At 42.8% G+C, this 17,410-nt stretch overlaps 3 protein-coding genes across 4 annotated transcripts; all 3 read left to right on the top strand.

The window, feature by feature from the left end:
• The first annotated feature begins 4,398 nt into the window (after positions 1 to 4,398).
• On the top strand, positions 4,399 to 7,639 carry LOC112901978 (probable WRKY transcription factor 75). 2 transcript variants are annotated; one of them, XM_025970859.1, is made up of 3 exons: positions 4,399 to 4,566; positions 4,659 to 5,182; positions 7,128 to 7,639. In XM_025970859.1, the coding sequence occupies exons 1-3, from the start codon at positions 4,486 to 4,488 to the stop codon at positions 7,339 to 7,341; spliced, it is 819 nt and encodes a 272-aa protein (XP_025826644.1). In that variant the 5' UTR covers positions 4,399 to 4,485; the 3' UTR covers positions 7,342 to 7,639. The 2 variants fall into 2 exon arrangements, with proteins under 2 accessions (XP_025826644.1, XP_025826645.1); XM_025970860.1 differs by having other exon boundaries at positions 4,475 to 4,566; positions 4,691 to 5,182.
• Positions 7,640 to 10,066: 2,427 nt separating this feature from the next.
• On the top strand, positions 10,067 to 13,471 carry LOC112903105. Its single transcript, XM_025972320.1, has 4 exons — positions 10,067 to 10,279; positions 10,875 to 11,058; positions 11,807 to 12,181; positions 12,304 to 13,471. The coding sequence occupies exons 2-4, from the start codon at positions 10,878 to 10,880 to the stop codon at positions 13,032 to 13,034; spliced, it is 1,287 nt and encodes a 428-aa protein (XP_025828105.1). The 5' UTR covers positions 10,067 to 10,279; positions 10,875 to 10,877; the 3' UTR covers positions 13,035 to 13,471.
• A 201-nt stretch (positions 13,472 to 13,672) lies between these two features.
• LOC112903107 lies at positions 13,673 to 14,665 on the top strand. The gene is made up of 2 exons (XM_025972321.1): positions 13,673 to 14,068; positions 14,143 to 14,665. The coding sequence occupies exons 1-2, from the start codon at positions 13,702 to 13,704 to the stop codon at positions 14,499 to 14,501; spliced, it is 726 nt and encodes a 241-aa protein (XP_025828106.1). The 5' UTR covers positions 13,673 to 13,701; the 3' UTR covers positions 14,502 to 14,665.
• Positions 14,666 to 17,410: the final 2,745 nt, after the last annotated feature.

Here is a 17,410-nt window from a genome sequence, read left to right as displayed (position 1 = left end):
TGGGGCGGCTCTTTGTAGGGTGGCGGCGGTCCCATTGACGTGCGGGCCCGAGGAGGGGAGCTCGCCGGGGATCTCGGGGAGGGAGGTTGCGCCGGAGAAGAAGGGAGGAAGGAGAAGGGGGGCGCTGACGCGCGGGCCCGGGCTGGCAGCGAGAGGAAAGAGAGGCGCGGACGCTCGGGCTGGGGAAGAGGGAATGGGCCGGCTTGGCCCATGCGGGGGAAAGAGGAGAGAAGAGAGGGGCCCGAGAGGGAAAGGAGAGAGGGAGAGGGGAGCTGGGCCGCTGGGAGAGAGCCGGCCCAAGAGGGTTGGGCTGCTTCCCTTTTCTCTTCTTTTCTTTTCTTTTCCCACTCCTAAACTATTCAAACAATCTATTTGAATTCAAATAAGTTTGAATTCAAACCTTATAAATTCAACACAAAGAAAACAATGCTGCAGCGTGAATGCACACACAATTTAATCCTATGACAAATTTTATTTTTCTTGTGTTATAAATTGCTTTAAATGCCACAAAATTTAGAGAAAAGCCTGGAAAATTTGTTTAATTCCAATTAAATTCATTAAAAAAAATTAGGGGAAATACATTAGGGTGTTACAGTTGACGAGAGTAGGGCAGGGGTTAATATGAAGTTCGAGCTGTGGAGACACACGTTAGAGTCGAGGGGGTTCAGACTGAGTAGGACCAAGACCGAGTATATGATGTGCGACTTTAGCCCGACTAGGCATGAGGATGGGGACGTTAGCCTCAAAGGTCAAGTGGTGGACAAGAAGGATACTTTTCGGTATCTAGGATCAATGCTTCAGAAAGATGGAGACATTGATGAAGATGTTAGGCATAGAATTTCAGCCGGTTGGTTGAAGTGGCGGCAGGCTTCTGGCGTCCTCTATGACAAGAAGGTGCCATAGAGGCTAAAAGGTAAGTTCTATAAGACGGCGATTCACCCGGTGATGCTATACGGTGCTGAATGTTGGCCTACAAAAAGGCGACATGTCCAGCAACTGAGTGTAGCAGAGATGCGTATGCTGCGTTGGTTCTGCGGGCATACAAGAAGGGATAGAGTCCGGAACGAAAAGATTCGAGATAGGATCGGGGTGGCACCTATCGAGGAGAATTTGATTCAACATCGGTTAAGATGGTTTGGACATGTACAACGGAGGCCTCCCGAGGCGCCGGTGCGTAGTGGAGTTTTAAAGCGGGGCGATAATGTAAAGAGAGGTAGAGGTAGACCTAGACTAACTTGGTACGAACGGTTAAGAGAGACCTTAAGGAGTGGAATATCGCTAAGGAATTAGCTATGGATAGGAGCGCTTGGAGATTAGCAATTAACATACCTGAACCGTGACCTTTATTACTTTTTATTTAACCCCTAACTCTTCCTTTAGCTTGTGTCATTTTTATGTTTCTTATTCTTGTTTCTGTGGGTTTCATCTCTAGTTTACCCCAACTTGCTTGGGGAAAAAGGCTAAGTTGTTGTTGTTGTTGTATACGTATATATAGTTCAATGCATGCAATGCAACCGTACGTGCTCCGGTGCAAGTCCAGGTACAAGGTAACAAGGGATGCGAGCTTGCCGGTCAACGCGTGACTGGAAAATGCACCATCGACACGTACGTTGTTGTAGGTACTAGGAAAAACCGTGTGCAGGGTTTACCGGTTAAGTTAACGTGTCACAGAGTTTAACTTTGAGATCGATCCATGCATGAGTGATGACTACAAGTCGTACCTCCTAGCTGAGATGTCGCTGCTGCGTTGTGCTGGCTGCAGTGGCTACGCTCGACGCGTGCGTGACTTGAACTGCAGACCCGAACCAGGATTCTCGCGTGTTTCCGTGTCCCTGAGAATGCACTGCTGGTGGCTGGCGGCGATGGAACGGGACAAGGAATTTTTAGTTAATTTGGCAAACCAGGCCCGGTTTAGATCACTTCAAAGTTCTAAATTTTTACGCTCTCTCTCCATCACATCAATTTTAGGACACATGCATGGAGCAGTAAATATATGTAAAAAAAATAACTAATTGCACAGTTTAATTGTACATCACGAGACGAATCTTTTAAGCCTAGTTAGACCATGATTAGATAAAATTTGTCAAATACAAACGAAAACGTTACAGTAGCAAAAAGTTCCAAATGTTATAAAAAGTTGCAATCTAAACGGGGCCCAGTCGTCATTGACCAACGTATGCGTGGCCCACTTTTGTGTGTTGCTCGTTAATTAATTATTAATGTAGCTTCCAGTTGTATTTCTCGCGTGTGTGCTCAATGTGTTGTTTAAGAAAATTCCCGCTCATTGCGTACTCCCTATGTTGCACCAGTTTACTATAATCAATTTTCCTCAAAAAAGGGACAATAAAGATGCCTGTGGTAACTTATCCATCTCAAGTTCTACTGTTACAATATTTCGCATGTGTTCATAGAGGTAATGTACCTGTACATTCTTAGGGGATTAGGATGTATATATATGTTTAGGGATCAAATGGATCGGATATATACGGATACGAACATAAATAGTTTTTTTTTCTTGAATTCGGAATCAGATACAAATAGTATCAAATGTGTCAGAAATAGATAGAAAAAGGATAGTTTTGGTCAAAAATAATGATAGAATACCCAACAAGTTAGATAGATATTTTTCCAAATGTTGAGTAAAAGCAACAAATACATATGAAGCAAAAATTATCGAAAAGAATTGAAACTTCAAAATTTCCAAAATCCTTTGAAATCTAAAAATAAATGTTGGACTTGCAATTTATTATTTGTTTTTAGTTTATATAAGAGTATAGTTAAATTAAATTTCAAATTTGATATATTGGATTGAATTTGAATTTATTAGAATATTTAGTGAATTTAATACTTAAAATTTGCTTAAGATATTTTGTTTTTATTTTTTAAATATTTTACTTAAGATATATTTTAAATTTGATATTTTTAGATTTGTTTTTAATTAATTAAAAAATTTCCAGTGTTGATAATATGTTAAATTAGATTTTTGCGTTTATTTTATTTTTTTATAATCGGTAGTGAGGGCCCAACTATCCAAAGCTGATATCATATATTACCAATAATATAGTCGGATATACATCCCATATTTGTATATGTAATTTAATAACTTGAAGTATACGATTTAGATCAAGTATGGGACATTGAATATCATGATTTAGATACAGACTAAGATACATAATTAACATTAGCGTACAAACACTACTTGTATCTAGCTAGACAACGAACTGTGGCAGTGCGTGATCTTAATCTTCCATTTCTCGGGGATATATATATATATATATATCCATTCAACGACATGTGAGAACGCCCAGATTCTGGCCGCGCAGTTCCATAGAAGTTTCCATGAAATTCAAGTGACCTTGGCCATCTGGTCAACCGCAATGTTAGCTTTGACCCAGCTGCATGCTGTCCACACAGTACAATTTCAATCTCCCTTATTTAAGATCTCTTGAGCTTATTACCCAAGTTACAAGGTAGAATTTTCACTCCTGACAGCATGACCGTGCTGCTGAGTGGCTATATTGTATAAACAAAGTTCATTAGGATGGAAGATAATGTTCCCAAAAGTTATGACCTTGCCTTGGTAGTCAAATGGTCGAGTTTGTAGCTTACTCAGATGCTTCCTCGAGACACTTTTCTTCTTCACTGTGAAACCGTGCTTATAGAAAATTCATGGAACACGTGCATATGATAGCTTCAGGGCTTCTAGGGCCTTTTTATCCGTCACAAGTTCTACGTGTGCCCCCACGAGCTTATACACTGTTCCAACCAAAATTCCAGCCCCACCTTTTAGAAAATAAAATCCATTTGGTACACTGAGAAGCAATTTTTCTGTGCCCCCAAAAAATGCCCAAATCTCGAAAGTTTTTCTCAAAATCGACGTCCCCAAAACAAACAAATTTCACTCTCTTCTCTAAAATTTAATCTATTTCTTCCTCAATTTATTTTTCACATCCATGTACTATTTATGTGGTTCCATGGAAATACTACTACAATTTCCTCAATTTATTTTTTTATTTCTAGAAAGTGACACACGCTCACAAGTTTAGAAACAACCGATGTATTTACTCTTTAATTTTTGTTTCTTCCTCAGTTTATTTTCACATCCATGTACCTATATGCTGTCATATTACTGCAATTTTCAAGGCTGCAAATACATGGATGAATACGTGTAAAGTGCACCCACTAGCGTGGAACGGTCAAAGGGTGGGCGCTCGTGCGGATTGGCTACCTCACATGCATGCACGGACAAGTCACCACTCGAGGAAAGGGGCTGAGGCTGCTGCTGGCTGCGGGCACTCTCTCCTCCTTCCACTGCTACTGTTCCTCGTCCAACTCCTTCCCATGCATCCCACACAAACAAAACCAAATCTAGCCCGCAACCTTCTTTAGTTACCTTGGCTACCTGGACTCCGTGCCGTTCACGACAACCAGCAGCCTCTCTCTCTCTTCTCTCTCTCTCTCTCATGAGTCTCTCTCTCATGGCGCATGTGTCTGATTTGTGTGGAATCTATCGCACAGGAACTCAGGGAGCCGCCTTCACTGGTCTACGGGCCGGTCAAAGTGAAGGTGAGCCAGAAAAAGTAGCTGGAGAGGCTTCCTCCCTCCGGTTAGCTTTAACCTCTATATAACCCTGGTTGTAACTTGTAAAACTCTTTCAGCCTCCCTCCCCTCTCCCCATCTCCCTCTGCAGCTCGAGCTGCACACAGCTAGCGAGCGAGCCTGCAGCCATGGAGAATTATCACATGCTCTTCGGGGCGACGCAGCCCTCGTCGTCCACCTCCAACTCCTACAACTTCCTGGCTGCTGGTGCTGGCGGCGGCACGAGCAGCCTTCAGCTGCGCGACCACCATGATCGAGGGCAGCAGCAGGCAGGCCACAGCCACAGGCACAGCCACAGCCACAGCGGCCCGTTGTTCCTGGCGGCGGAGCTCTCTAACAGCTCCAAACAGGATGGCGGCGTGAGCCCGCCGGCAGCAGCAGCCGGCCGCGGGGAGTCGTCCCCGGGGCCTGCCGCTGCCGAGGCGGACAGGCCGGCCGGTGTCGCGGGGAAGAGGAAGGGCGAGAAGAAGGAGCGGCGGCCGCGGTACGCGTTCCAGACGCGCAGCCAGGTGGACATCCTCGACGACGGCTACCGGTGGAGGAAGTACGGCCAGAAGGCCGTCAAGAACAACAAGTTCCCAAGGTTCGTTCGTGAGGAATCCGATCCATACAACCCAGCCAACAACAATTACTGATCTGCCGGCTCTGGCACCAAATGATCTTGGTTTCTTTCTCGATCATCAGTTCCTTTGGCTGGGGGATTTCTTTCTCGATCAATCATTTAATTTGGATCTTGGTCCAATGTTTTTACTGGTTTGGCGTGCGATCGATCCTATGTTGTTTGGTCAGTAGGGTTAAGTTCGGCCGCGGAAAGTAGGTGAGATGGAGTCCCAGTGAATCTTCCAAACTCAGCTAGTGGTTGCTGCCTGCTTACATAGGATAAGGACATGTCTCCATTCTCATCCTCATCATCTAGATGAAAACGACCAGCTAGTAAATTCCACATGTTTTAGATGGTGGCCATGGATGATCATTCAGTAAACAGGTGCTGATGGCGATCGGATTTGACCAGGAATAACTTCATCCACCCACCGGTTTAATTTAACCGCAGAATATATTCAATTTGGGTGTTGTGTTTATTGACTGATCCATGCGCATTCATTCGTTAGCTTGGGCTAATTCTCCGGTCGCTATCTGACTTTATAACATGCCTCAGAGAACAAAACGTGGTTTCTTTGGGCATCCAGAGCATAGGGCACCTTTTTCCAATTTGAAGGCCATAAAGTTTGCAGATTAAGCATCAACTATTGCTGGAGATACGTGAACACTCCAAAGACTAGAATTGTTAAGAGTAAAGTGAATCATATATGGAAATAACTATGGGCACGAAAGAGAAATGGACAAGTATATATAAATATATAAGGCTAAAGTCGTAGTGTTTGTGAGTCTTGGAGCATTAGAATAACTTTTGTCGCTCAAAAAGCACTTGGGTCATACCTTTCTGCTAAGAAAGAAGGTTTCATCGACATGGTTCTACCATTTTCTTCCCTTCTTTGCTCAGATTCTCTTTTTTTTTCTACGAGCACTCCTTTTGTCAGTCTTGGAGCCATATATACTTTACCTAGCCTGATTTAGCAAACACTGCACATGCCTATACCTTATATATGCACCAAAGGAGGAGGATGCATACCTATTAATATTGTTCATGTGTGTGCCAGCCAACTATTTGCCAGTTAACAAAACACTAACTTGGAGCAATATACAATTACCTCATGAATAAAATTTGATGCATATATATATATATTGCACTTCTAAATTCCATTTCATCTCTACAGTATGTGTGTTGGTGGCTTTTGTTTTACCAAAACACAAAGATTATTAAAAATATCCATCCTTTTGTAAATACTTAACGGCAGTTTGCATTGCATATAAGACATAAGCCTATGTCATGTCAACATAGCAATGATATATGTGCTATTAACTTCCTTGGGGAAAAGAAGATATATACTACACATTCTTACAGGAAAGAAAGAATATATAGTGAAATATACGCCCCTAATTAAATTCTTTAGTTTAATCCAAAACAAGGATAAGAACTATCACTGGGGTATACTAAAACTGATTGGTGCTTTACTAGCTAGGAGTATAGTTGTGACCTAAGTCCTTCTAATCTTAACTCAATCTTCTAGAAGTAGAAATAGCAACAATAAAGAACAAAGCTAGTGCCTTTTTGGTATATGAACACAATTACAAATGTGAATAATACATTCTTCTATCACATTTCTAAGTGTAAACATACAATGAAAATTGGACCAATAATTAAGGCGCTAGACATCAACAGAACTATGGTTTGCAGATAATTTACAAATTCTTCTTGCTGACAAATGAGTGCATTCTTCCACTGTATGTATATAGATTGATATACTTAACCAAGCAACACTACATAGAAGCTAGATTCACATATGCCAAACACGCGTATCCCTCTTTCCAGCACATTTTTCACTTCCTTTTGCCATTCCATTCTTGATTATCCATGCGCAAAGAACTAATTCTTATATTATTCTTTTCGCATAAATGGATGGATGCAGAAGCTACTACAGGTGCACTCACCAAGGGTGCAATGTGAAGAAGCAGGTGCAGCGGCTGTCAAGGGACGAGGCCGTGGTGGTGACTACATATGAGGGAACTCATACGCACCCCATTGAGAAGTCCAACGACAACTTCGAGCACATTCTCACCCAGATGCAGATATATTCCGGCATGGGATCAAACTTCAGCAGTAGCCACAGCATGTTTCACTGAACTGTGTCCCCTAAAGCACTTGAAGCATCTATATGCATGCGCCATTCAACCTAAGCATGCAACAATCCCTAGATTCGTTTTAATTTGTACATTAAGTCTTAGAGGTTAAGAGAGAAATAAGCGTGATCTGGTAGCTAGATGCAGTTATTACTCGCGCAATGGTCCTTTTTCTTCTTGTTGTTCTTTTTGCTTGGAATTGTAGGCCAGGGTAGACTGATATACATCCTCAGAAATTTTAAAGATGTTGCCCATTATCATTAAAAACAGAATATCCTCTTACTGGGGCACCTTAAGTGTACTTCTTTCTCTTTCATATCGTATGCGCATGGATGGAAGACAATATATTAGCACTATATGCTGTCTTAATATCACAATGTCGACATCAACAAATACACTTTTAGGGAAAATTAAACCAGCCAGTGTTAAACTAGTTAATTCTGTCTTACTAATAGAAACAGGTCCGGTAATGAGGCACAGTTGAGCAAACGATGCATGCTAGAGAAAAGACTGTCAAATTTCTTGTCCAAAAACTAATTTTAAAGTTATATGAAATATGACCATCATGACGAGAGTTGAGCTTGTTATCAAATGATTAATTCTTTGTGTCTGCTGGTACCCTAAATGCTTTCATTTGAAATCAGGTATTCCATTTGTGATTGATAAAATCCATATATTCGTGACTCCTTTCGCCAATTTCAAATTTTCTCGTCCGAGTTGATGGACCCATTAGTGTATGGTACGGTTAACCCTGGCCTAGCTACGTGTTTGCATCTCTATATATAGAGCCAAAGTAGTCATTCACCCTACCGTAAGAATTTGGAGCAATTGCATTTTACGCTATCCATTATGCTTCCTTGTCGGTAGTCTGGCTCGTTGCCTCTCCAGCATATATAGGTTGGAAGCAGCATTATTTCTCCAGTGGATCACCTCTTTGCTGTTGCTGATACTGCTGGATACTTTATTTGCAATAACCACTGCTTTATTATGTTACTATTGGAAACGCCTCGATCGATAAGCAGCTATAAATGAAACGCTACCTGCTTATTATTATAGCACATCCCTAAATATATAGCTAGTCATCACCCTAGCTTGAACTTTCTGCCAGGTACCGGTTCTGCATGATTACTGAATTTTTCATCCCTTTCAATATACAGGTAGCCGGTTACAATGTGCAACCCTAGCTTTGACCATTGTAGCGAGATAAAAATCACCATGAACTTTCACCATTTTGTACTGCTATAGTAGGGATGCAAGTTTTCTTTTTTCTTGGGCATTGGGTCGACAGATCACAATGAACTGATCTAGGTTTCAAAGAGTTGAAGGACGAACGTAGGAGGTTACCTAGAACTACCATTAGTTCCCACTTATATCGTTAAGTTCTAAGATAGAAAGATTGTGGTCAGTTAATAAGTTTTATCTAAGAATGTGCATTATTACCACCTTCACAATGGAAAAAAGTGACTAGTTCTATGTTGCAAGATAATTTCTTTCACTTATGAATAATGTACCTGTCTAAATAGGCTCAACGAGCTTGTATTATTATTATGTATTAGAGCCTATTAATTAGTACCTCACTAAGCACAAGAGCCATCACAATGCAAGCAAAAGTTTAGCAAACACCCACATGAATTGCACTACTCGATTTCATATATAAGCAGTGTCACTGACAGCGAAATTAAAGGCACTATGGACTGCGTCGAAAAACCACATGTCTAGTAGTAGATCTCCAAGATGTGTTCATGCGTATTTAGCTAAAGAAAACACTATGCTAAGTCTTATTGATACGTACGTTAATAAAAAACCTTAGCAATCTTTGGGTCTCGAAGGAAGGCCTCAAGGAAAACCTAGAGAAAATACAACATTGATATCTAGGAATTTCCCAAAACATAGGAATAGGAAAAATGCAGCATTCGAGATAGTTGTCAATTACACAATCCAATAGGAATTTAAAATGCAGGAAACTTTCCAATCGAACATTTGGATACAACATATATAGGAAAAAACATAGGACTTTGAGGGCAGGGATAGACAAAAAAGAAAGTTTCCAAGAGGTTGAAGCTCATGTTAGGTTAGTTCTCCGAAATTCCTATGGATTGAGGCATTCTATTGGAATTTTGTATGATTCTTGGATGTCCAATCCTTAGGCTGCGTTCGGTAGTGCTTGTACTGTAGTGTTGCTTGCTGCAGCTGTGTACATATGAAAAAATCCTATAGAATCCAAATCCTACAAAATTCCTCCACCAATCTTATTAAGGGGCCGGGCCTAAATGAAGGTTTACATGGACGGTAAAAATTAATAGGGTACTACCTCAAATTTCCCATCTTTACAAGCAGAAGCAGAAGGGGTTGGGGTGGGTTGTCGTCACAACATTGAAAACAAATAAAATGAAACATTGATATGAACCGGCTACCCAACATTTTTGTTCCGAGGATGCATAATTTACATCAACCCATATCCCTGTGGTAACCGGCAACTGCCTAACATTCATCGTCTTCTGAGAAGCTCTGTTAGTAGTCGAGAAATTGAAGTATAATAGCAGTAGTATGACTGTAGAAGAACATGATGAGATATACTACTCGGTGTCTCTCAATCTCATCTCTCATTGGCCCAGCTGTCAGCCAGACGGATGACCCAGACACGCACGAGTTTCTCAAGACCCATCCAGCCGCTTGACTGGGCCGGGCCGCAATCACTTCCCCTCCCTCCTCGGCGCCGGCAGGCAGAAAATACCAGGCCCGGAAAATCCCGAAAACACCCTCGCTCGCCGCCGTCCGAAGGCGCACGCGGCACGCCTCCTACCTCCAACCCGAACAAGAAGCAGAGCACACGCTACGCCACCTCCATCCGCGGAATCCCGTCTCGTCCTCCTCTTCCCCAATCGCCGCCGCTGGGGCGCAGATCCCTCATCCGCGCCGGAACCGATCCCCCCTTCCTCTGGTAAGGCCGGGAGCCTGGACTGATTCCCCCTCCCTCTTTGATTTATCTTTTCTTGTGAGGAGGAATAGGCTTATGGTGCAGGATTATAATTTTTTATCGTTTCTAGCATAGGACATGCTGAGTAGCTGATGATGGACTGAGCTTTCATAACACTCAAAGCGTCCATGCTGTTATCGAAGTTCAGTTATGCTATGGTCTTTGATCTGTTTGTCAGGCCTCAGGCATTGTTCAGTTCAGTTCAGTTCAGTTCCTTTCTGTCCCATAAGGCCATAATCGAATGCTTCTAGTGTATGAGTGGCCAGTTTGCTAGCTTCAGTTATGTACCCTGTCCCAGCTGGCCTCACAATTTTTGCTGCATATGGAACAAATGCCGCCTTTGATTTCTTAGCGAATTGCGATGCATAGTTATGTAATTCAGGTCCTGTAGATTTGGCAATGAATCCGTGAATCAACTTTAGATCTTACATAACATTTTTTTGTGATACCATGGTAACGAGTATATCAGGTTTATGCACCCTCTCTTTCGTTGGTGTCTTACGGTTAACCATATCACGTATGTAGCACATCTAATATGCTCTGTTTGCTGTTACAACAGAAAATGGTGATCCTCTGTGCCGGGCATGTTGCTCCATCAGTTCATTCTAAGTTTCTGCCCGGATGGCTACTGCTGAATAACAGCCCGAGAATGTATTGCAATGCCTTTCTGGATGAAATGAAACTTAAAAGGCGAAACAGAAATCAGTGGGTAACTTCTTTCTCCAAAGGATCTTCACTACAAGGTATGTCACGACATGTCTGACCGGACATTTTGTATTGTTACTTGAAGCTTATTTCTATGCACTGGTAAACAGCGTGTTTCTATATTCTCCTTTGTCAAAGTCCCAGTCAATGTAGTATTATTATATTCCTTTTCTAGGACACGGAATTCTCTACTGTATCTGTTTCTGCTTGCACAATCTATTGTATTAACTTTTCACATTACTAAGGGTGTGTTCGTTTCCTGAGGCCTAAAGTTTAGAGGGATCACATCAAAGAGAATCTTATCATTTAGAAGTATTAAATAAAGTCTAATTACAAAACTAATTGCAGAACCCCAGTGCTAATTCGCGAGACGAATCTAATGAGGTATATTAGTCCATGATTAGCGGATGATTACTGTAGCATCACTGTGGCAAATTATGGATTAATTAGGCTCATTAAATTTGTCTCGCGAATTAGCACCCAGCTGTGCAAAAAGTTTTATAAACAGATTTTATTTAATACTTTTAAATAGCAACATTCTCTTTGATGTGATGGGTCTAAAGTTTAGAGGGTAGGAAACGAGCAGGCCCTAAAGAGTCTTCAGCTAGTATACCTTGCATGTAGTCTAGTTAATTTTTCTCCTGTCATGCTATTATGTGGATTTTTATTAGTTGATAATCTTTTTCTTTTATTATCGAGCACATGAAAGCTCTTTTTCTTTGTTTTGATGCAAATTTACCTTTCTATCCACACCATTCGGTGACCATTGTTTCTTGCACTCTGCAGATACTGTGCCCTCTGTAAAGCCTTCACGCCTTCTTCCAACAGAGGAGCTAAAGACATATCCCAATACAGTTCCTGAGGACATATTTAGCACAATCAGATTGGATGACTCTGATGCATTCTATATGCTAGAGCTTAGGACTAGTAGAGAATTTAGTTCCTCTTTGCTGGATAAAAATTCTGCAATGTTAATCTGTTTAATTGATCTTGATGGTGACTCCTTGTTGCAAAGAGTACCTGCAATCTATTTGGGTCAACCTACGCCAGGAGTAAAGGCAGAGCAATCGATGCCCTTCCAAAGTGGTTCAATTGATGCTGTGACCTTTAAGGGGTCTAAATTGCAAAGGATTAAAGAAGTCTGGATCGGTATAGAATCAGGTACACTATACACTAAGCTTCTTGTTCGTTGCAAATATATTAGCTGTGATAATATAATTGTAACATGTTCACTTGATGAGTGTTTTCCACCTTTGTTTGTTAATTTTACTCCTGAAGGTCAGGTTCATGGAGATTAGATGGTTTGAGCTTGAAAGTAATACATGGACCGGTTGATCCACCTAAAGATATTAGTGGAACGCATGAACTCAAGTTTAACGGTTTGCAGTACACTTTCGAGAAAATCAATGTGCCTCTTGGAGAGGATGGAGCTTCAGTAGCTGAAGCCAGGCCTGTGGCTGTTATGGACCTGTCAGGCGTTAGCCTTTCTGATCTTCAAGAAGGGCAGTTATCGTCAGAGAACCCTGCTTCAGTTGTTAAGGAATTGAAAGAGGATGGTTTGAGACAATATGCTAATCTTAAGCAATCTTTGCTGCTCTATGATGCAGCTATAGTGCTAACAGGTTTCTCCATTTTCACCTTGGCTTCCAACGACAATGCTGCTTACTCTTTCCTGGTTGGTGGAATTGGAGGATTCCTCTACCTGCTGCTACTCCAAAGGTCTGTCGATGGGTTGCCTGTGATTAGTTCGCCCTCAGAAGTAGGGAGCACACAGCCATCTGTAAGTGGTTTCAGTGGCGTAAGAAGGCCATGGTTGATATTGTCATTGGTAATGGTTGTGGGAGCTGTTGCATTGAAGTATGGTGCTGGCGGTGACAGCTTCGAGCTGACACCAACCGAGCTCTTTGTCGGCACTGCGGGGTTCCTGGCAAACAAGGTCGCAGTTCTTCTGGCAGCATTCAAACCCATGCAAAGTGATTTGAAGCCTGAAGATGGATCTGGTGGCAGAACTTAAATGCTAGTTGTAGTTTCTTATACAATTGCTAGTGTGTGTCATGATCTGGAAATATAGTGCTTGCGACTAGCATCTTGGTAACTTAGTTCAAACACCAATCTTCTGGACAGTCACAGGAAGGAGGTCACAAGATTCCGATTCAGAATAAGAAGGTTCCAATGGTAGTGTTACTCTGAAACAGACACATGAATGGTTCAGATGATGTACAGAAACATGACCAGACTCAGAAATCAGGAGAGTTCAGTCTTCAAGTATCTCGACACATGAAAATCTAGCTGTCAAACACACAGATGAAAATCTACATTCAGATGATATGGCATAGTTGCTAGCTCAAAATACAATCCAAAATACATGATGATTGTACCCGAACCATATACCCATTACTGTATATAAATCTGATACCATTGAAATCAATTTTTACAGTATGTGATTGGTAACAGTATGACTGAGGGAGTTCACCCCATTGTATTTTGACCTGTGAGTGATTCTTTCCAGTTGTGCTAGGCAATACACTGGTGCTGGTGCTGACCCAAACTGATCAATTACGAGGAAATTATTTTATCGCAGATCCAGTCACCGGCCATACACAGGGTAGACAGATTCGCAGTACCTTGTCAAGTGGCGCCGACCCCACCTGGATGCCTCATAAACGTTGACATCACTATTTATGTACTCCTCACTGACAAGATTTAGTCACCAGTTAGCATCTGGGGATGCAGAGTCCACTCCAGTAGCAGCAGCTAGCAAGGCGTTCTTCCAGATTCCAGCCATGGCCAATCCTGCAATGTTGTTCACAGTAGCAATCCTTGCTCTTGTCTCCACTGCCGCAGGTTCCGTCAATGCAACGGCGAGCCCGAGCGCCGGCGGCAACGCCACGACGGGCCCGACCAAGAACACGACGGCGCCGCCGTTTGGCACGAACCACGCCGTCGGCGATGGCGCCGGGTGGTTCTTCGACTGGAAGGCGAACGCCTCCGCCGCCAACTACTCCGCCTGGGCCGCCAACCGCACCTTCTACCTCGGCGACTACCTCAGTGAGTTCAATTTCGTCCGTGCAAGATCATGAGCTCTTCACAGCGCATGCTACTGACATTATTGACGTGCTCAGGCTTCAAGACGGACACGGGCAACACGGTGGTGCACACGACCAACGCCACGAAGTACAAGCTCTGCAGCGCCGGCGTCGCGGCGAACGGCAGCAGCGGGTGCAAGCCGGAGGGGGCGTTCCTGGCCGTGATGCTGACGGCGGAGGGCGCCAACTACTTCTTCTCGGCCGCCGGGGACGGCGACCACTGCCGGAAGGGGATGCGGTTCGAGGCCGCCGTCGCGCACGGCCGAGGGCTTCCATCGGTGCCGGCGTCGTACTACGAGCCGCTCTCCGGCGCACCGGCTGGGATGCCGGACGGCGGGGCTGTGGCCACTTGGGTTGCTTTGGTTGCTGCCTTGTCTGCAGCATTGGTGTTGTGAAGTCCCGGATGATCTTGGTCCTGGTACAATTTTTATTCGAAATCTTTTATGGCATCAAAGTTTGGTACGACGGTTCGTTATACAAATATTATAATTTTGTAACTTTTGTAGTTCCTGAGGAATATTACATGAATTTTACAGGACATAGTACAATTTTGGCAGGAATTTGAAATAGCTACATCTCAAGTTGCATAGGTGGCCTTTTACTACTCACCAAACTAATGAGGCGTCCTCTCTGCCCCTATATCTTCTGCTGAATATATATTTTTGTAAACAAGAATACACGAAAATTTCCCAGATCAAATATGAAAAGATGACACGGATCAAATAACAGTCAGTTATTCTTGACACCACAAACATAAACATATCATGCCGCAACTACAAACATTGGCAGGGATTGAGCAGTTCGATCGGACTAGGGTATTCAGTAGTGTGGTTGCAAACATGCAATTTACTATCAGTCCATCGCAAATTTCAAGGCTTGCTAAATTGTTTCAAAACATGTCCAGTTAATCGTGAAAATGTCTATCTTGCATTGAGTTAAAAAACCAACCTGCTACTATCAGCATAGTTCCAGCCATGAGTCATATCTGAATGGAACGAAATACTGTGTCCTCTGCTTTTATCTTCCATAGGGTCCTCTGAAAAATTGACAAAGAGGAAATAAAGGTCACAGAGAGAAAAATTCAGAATGCAATACAGACAGGCATCCGTGCGAGCAACATGTTATTGATGGATAAATTTAATTGCATGGTGCCAGAGTTTCATACCTTTTACAGTTTACTACGGTTAGAAAATTAGCAGACCTGAGCTTCAGAATGGTCAGGTCTTAGGAATGAGAAATCATGTGATGATGTTCAGAATCCGATTATCATGATGCAACACAAGCACTCCCTTTTCAAATGCTTCACCATGTTATGACTTATGAGACATGGTTTGGAAGTTGGAACTACATTGAAATGAAGGTCCAACAGGTGGATAAGATTCTTGTCATATAAACCTGAAAGAAGTTATTAGATGTCACTGACAATGACACAGTCTATTAGGACATGAAATACAAATACATGATATATACCAATATATGTTCATGCATACTGATGGTAGACAACTGTGACCACTGGGGATTTGGTTCAATAATTTAGATACCAGAGTATCAATTGGATATGTTCAGTTCAGGAAACCAAACAGAGTATCAGTTGCACTGTTTTGGTGATGTATGTTGCCAAATATTTTATAGCATATTTAAGGACAATACAATAAACATATACATGCTTATGATGGATACAACTGGGAGCCTGCAGGTGTTGGTTGAACACCCGAGGCATACCGTTAAGGTAGGATTCATGGATAAGGCTATCTCCAACCGTCGTTCTCTATATCCTTCATTTACAGAATTCTCTACAACATTCTCTCCTAATATTTCATTTCTCTCCAACAACGTTCTCTAAATCTCGTTCTCTATACATTAAACCCTATATTAGAAACGTATTTTGTTCCAAATTTTTATATGTACGTATTTATCATACCTCAAATGCTATGGACATATTTTATTTTTATTTAATTCAGTGTTTAAAACGTAAAGAAAAAATAGAGAAGAGGAGAGAGAATCTCTATATATAAAGGAAACCTGTAGCGTTCTCTATTTTAGATGACCATTTAGAGAACGCTGCTGGAGCAATAGAGAACGGAATCTTCTCTATATATAGAGTAGAGAACGGTTTAGAGAACGGTTTAGAGGGCACCGTTGAAGATAGCCTAACAAAGGATGCAGTCGCGACCGTGAGAAAAACGACTAATAAAAAACGCAGCGGCTATCTCACCCTTGAGTCCCCTGCAGCGCGCAGTCGAAGCGCCGGCAGCCACCGCGATCGCTCCCAGCAGCGCCACCCAGCAACGAACCGCAGGCAGCAGCTCGTTTTCTGCCTCCTGCCGCAGCGCCCGCGAGGTCTTGCGGCCAAAGCCCCTCCCTTGCGGCCGTTCGCCGCTGCTGGTGACTCCTAGCTCCGCCAGGAAGGGGTCCAACCACTACTAGAAAACGGTCTATCGGTACCAGCACGTTAGTGCCGGTCAAAAACGAGCCGGCACTAACGTGCCTGAACAGTGTAAGGCGGGCACGTTAGTGCCGGCTAGAAATCCCAGCCGGCACTAACATGCCATCCCCCCAACTGTCAGACGGCTGCCACAACGGTCAAAACGCACGTTAGTGCCGGTCGGCATATCTAGTCGGCACTAACTTGGTCAATTACAAGTTAGTGCCGGCTGTCTGCTCTAGCCGGCACTAAACGTACACAGTTAGTGCCGGCTAAAGCCACTAGCCGGCACTAACTTGCCCCGTATATACCGGCCACTCCATCCCCAGCCCTCCATTTCATTTGGCACTCCTTCTTCCCGAGCCTTCAACCGAGCTCTTCTCACTCTCATGGCGTGTTACAGGGGAGGTGCTGCCCATTTTTCCCCAAATTTGTGAGGATTTCACCCATCCAAGTGCACCAAAGGTTAGTAGCTTCTTCCAGCCCTCCATTTCATTTGGCACTCCTTCTTCCCAAGCCTTCAACCGAGCTCTTCTCACTCTCATTTCCTGTAACACACCATTTCCTGTAACCCTAATTAGCTCATTATTGGAGAATGGAACAAAACAATTGACTGACCAGATGAATCTTTCCAAAACCTGGCTGTGGGGAAGTTTTAGATATGTACAAATCATGGTACCACATGCATGATATTGTACATTAACATTCTTGTGTAGATGTTGCCTCCAAATGCCATATTGAGTAAAATCAAAATTATTATTTCAATACGTTTATACTATCTATGGTGATTTCTCAATTTTAATCACACTGCAGTTCTTGTTCCTACTAAACACTAATGTTATGAAAAAGAAACAAAACCATGTATACCATCTCATATCA

The sequence above is a fragment of the Panicum hallii genome, chromosome 8, assembly GCF_002211085.1.
Source record: "Panicum hallii strain FIL2 chromosome 8, PHallii_v3.1, whole genome shotgun sequence".
NCBI lineage: Eukaryota > Viridiplantae > Streptophyta > Magnoliopsida > Poales > Poaceae > Panicum > Panicum hallii.
This window is presented reverse-complemented; position numbering and strand designations above follow the sequence as displayed.

Excerpts from the sequence above, each read along its gene's own strand:
- LOC112901978 (XM_025970859.1), top strand. The coding sequence starts at position 4,486 with ATGTGTCTGATTTGTGTGGAATCTATCGCACAGGAACTCAGGGAGCCG. Across the intron at positions 4,567-4,658 it reads ACGGGCCGGTCAAAGTGAAG|CCTCCCTCCCCTCTCCCCAT; the intron begins GTGAGCCAGAAA and ends AAACTCTTTCAG. Across the intron at positions 5,183-7,127 it reads AAGAACAACAAGTTCCCAAG|AAGCTACTACAGGTGCACTC; the intron begins GTTCGTTCGTGA and ends GGATGGATGCAG.
- LOC112903105 (XM_025972320.1), top strand. The coding sequence starts at position 10,878 with ATGGTGATCCTCTGTGCCGGGCATGTTGCTCCATCAGTTCATTCTAAG. Across the intron at positions 11,059-11,806 it reads CAAAGGATCTTCACTACAAG|ATACTGTGCCCTCTGTAAAG; the intron begins GTATGTCACGAC and ends TGCACTCTGCAG. Across the intron at positions 12,182-12,303 it reads CTGGATCGGTATAGAATCAG|GTTCATGGAGATTAGATGGT; the intron begins GTACACTATACA and ends CCTGAAGGTCAG.
- LOC112903107 (XM_025972321.1), top strand. The coding sequence starts at position 13,702 with ATGTACTCCTCACTGACAAGATTTAGTCACCAGTTAGCATCTGGGGAT. Across the intron at positions 14,069-14,142 it reads CTACCTCGGCGACTACCTCA|GCTTCAAGACGGACACGGGC; the intron begins GTGAGTTCAATT and ends TGACGTGCTCAG.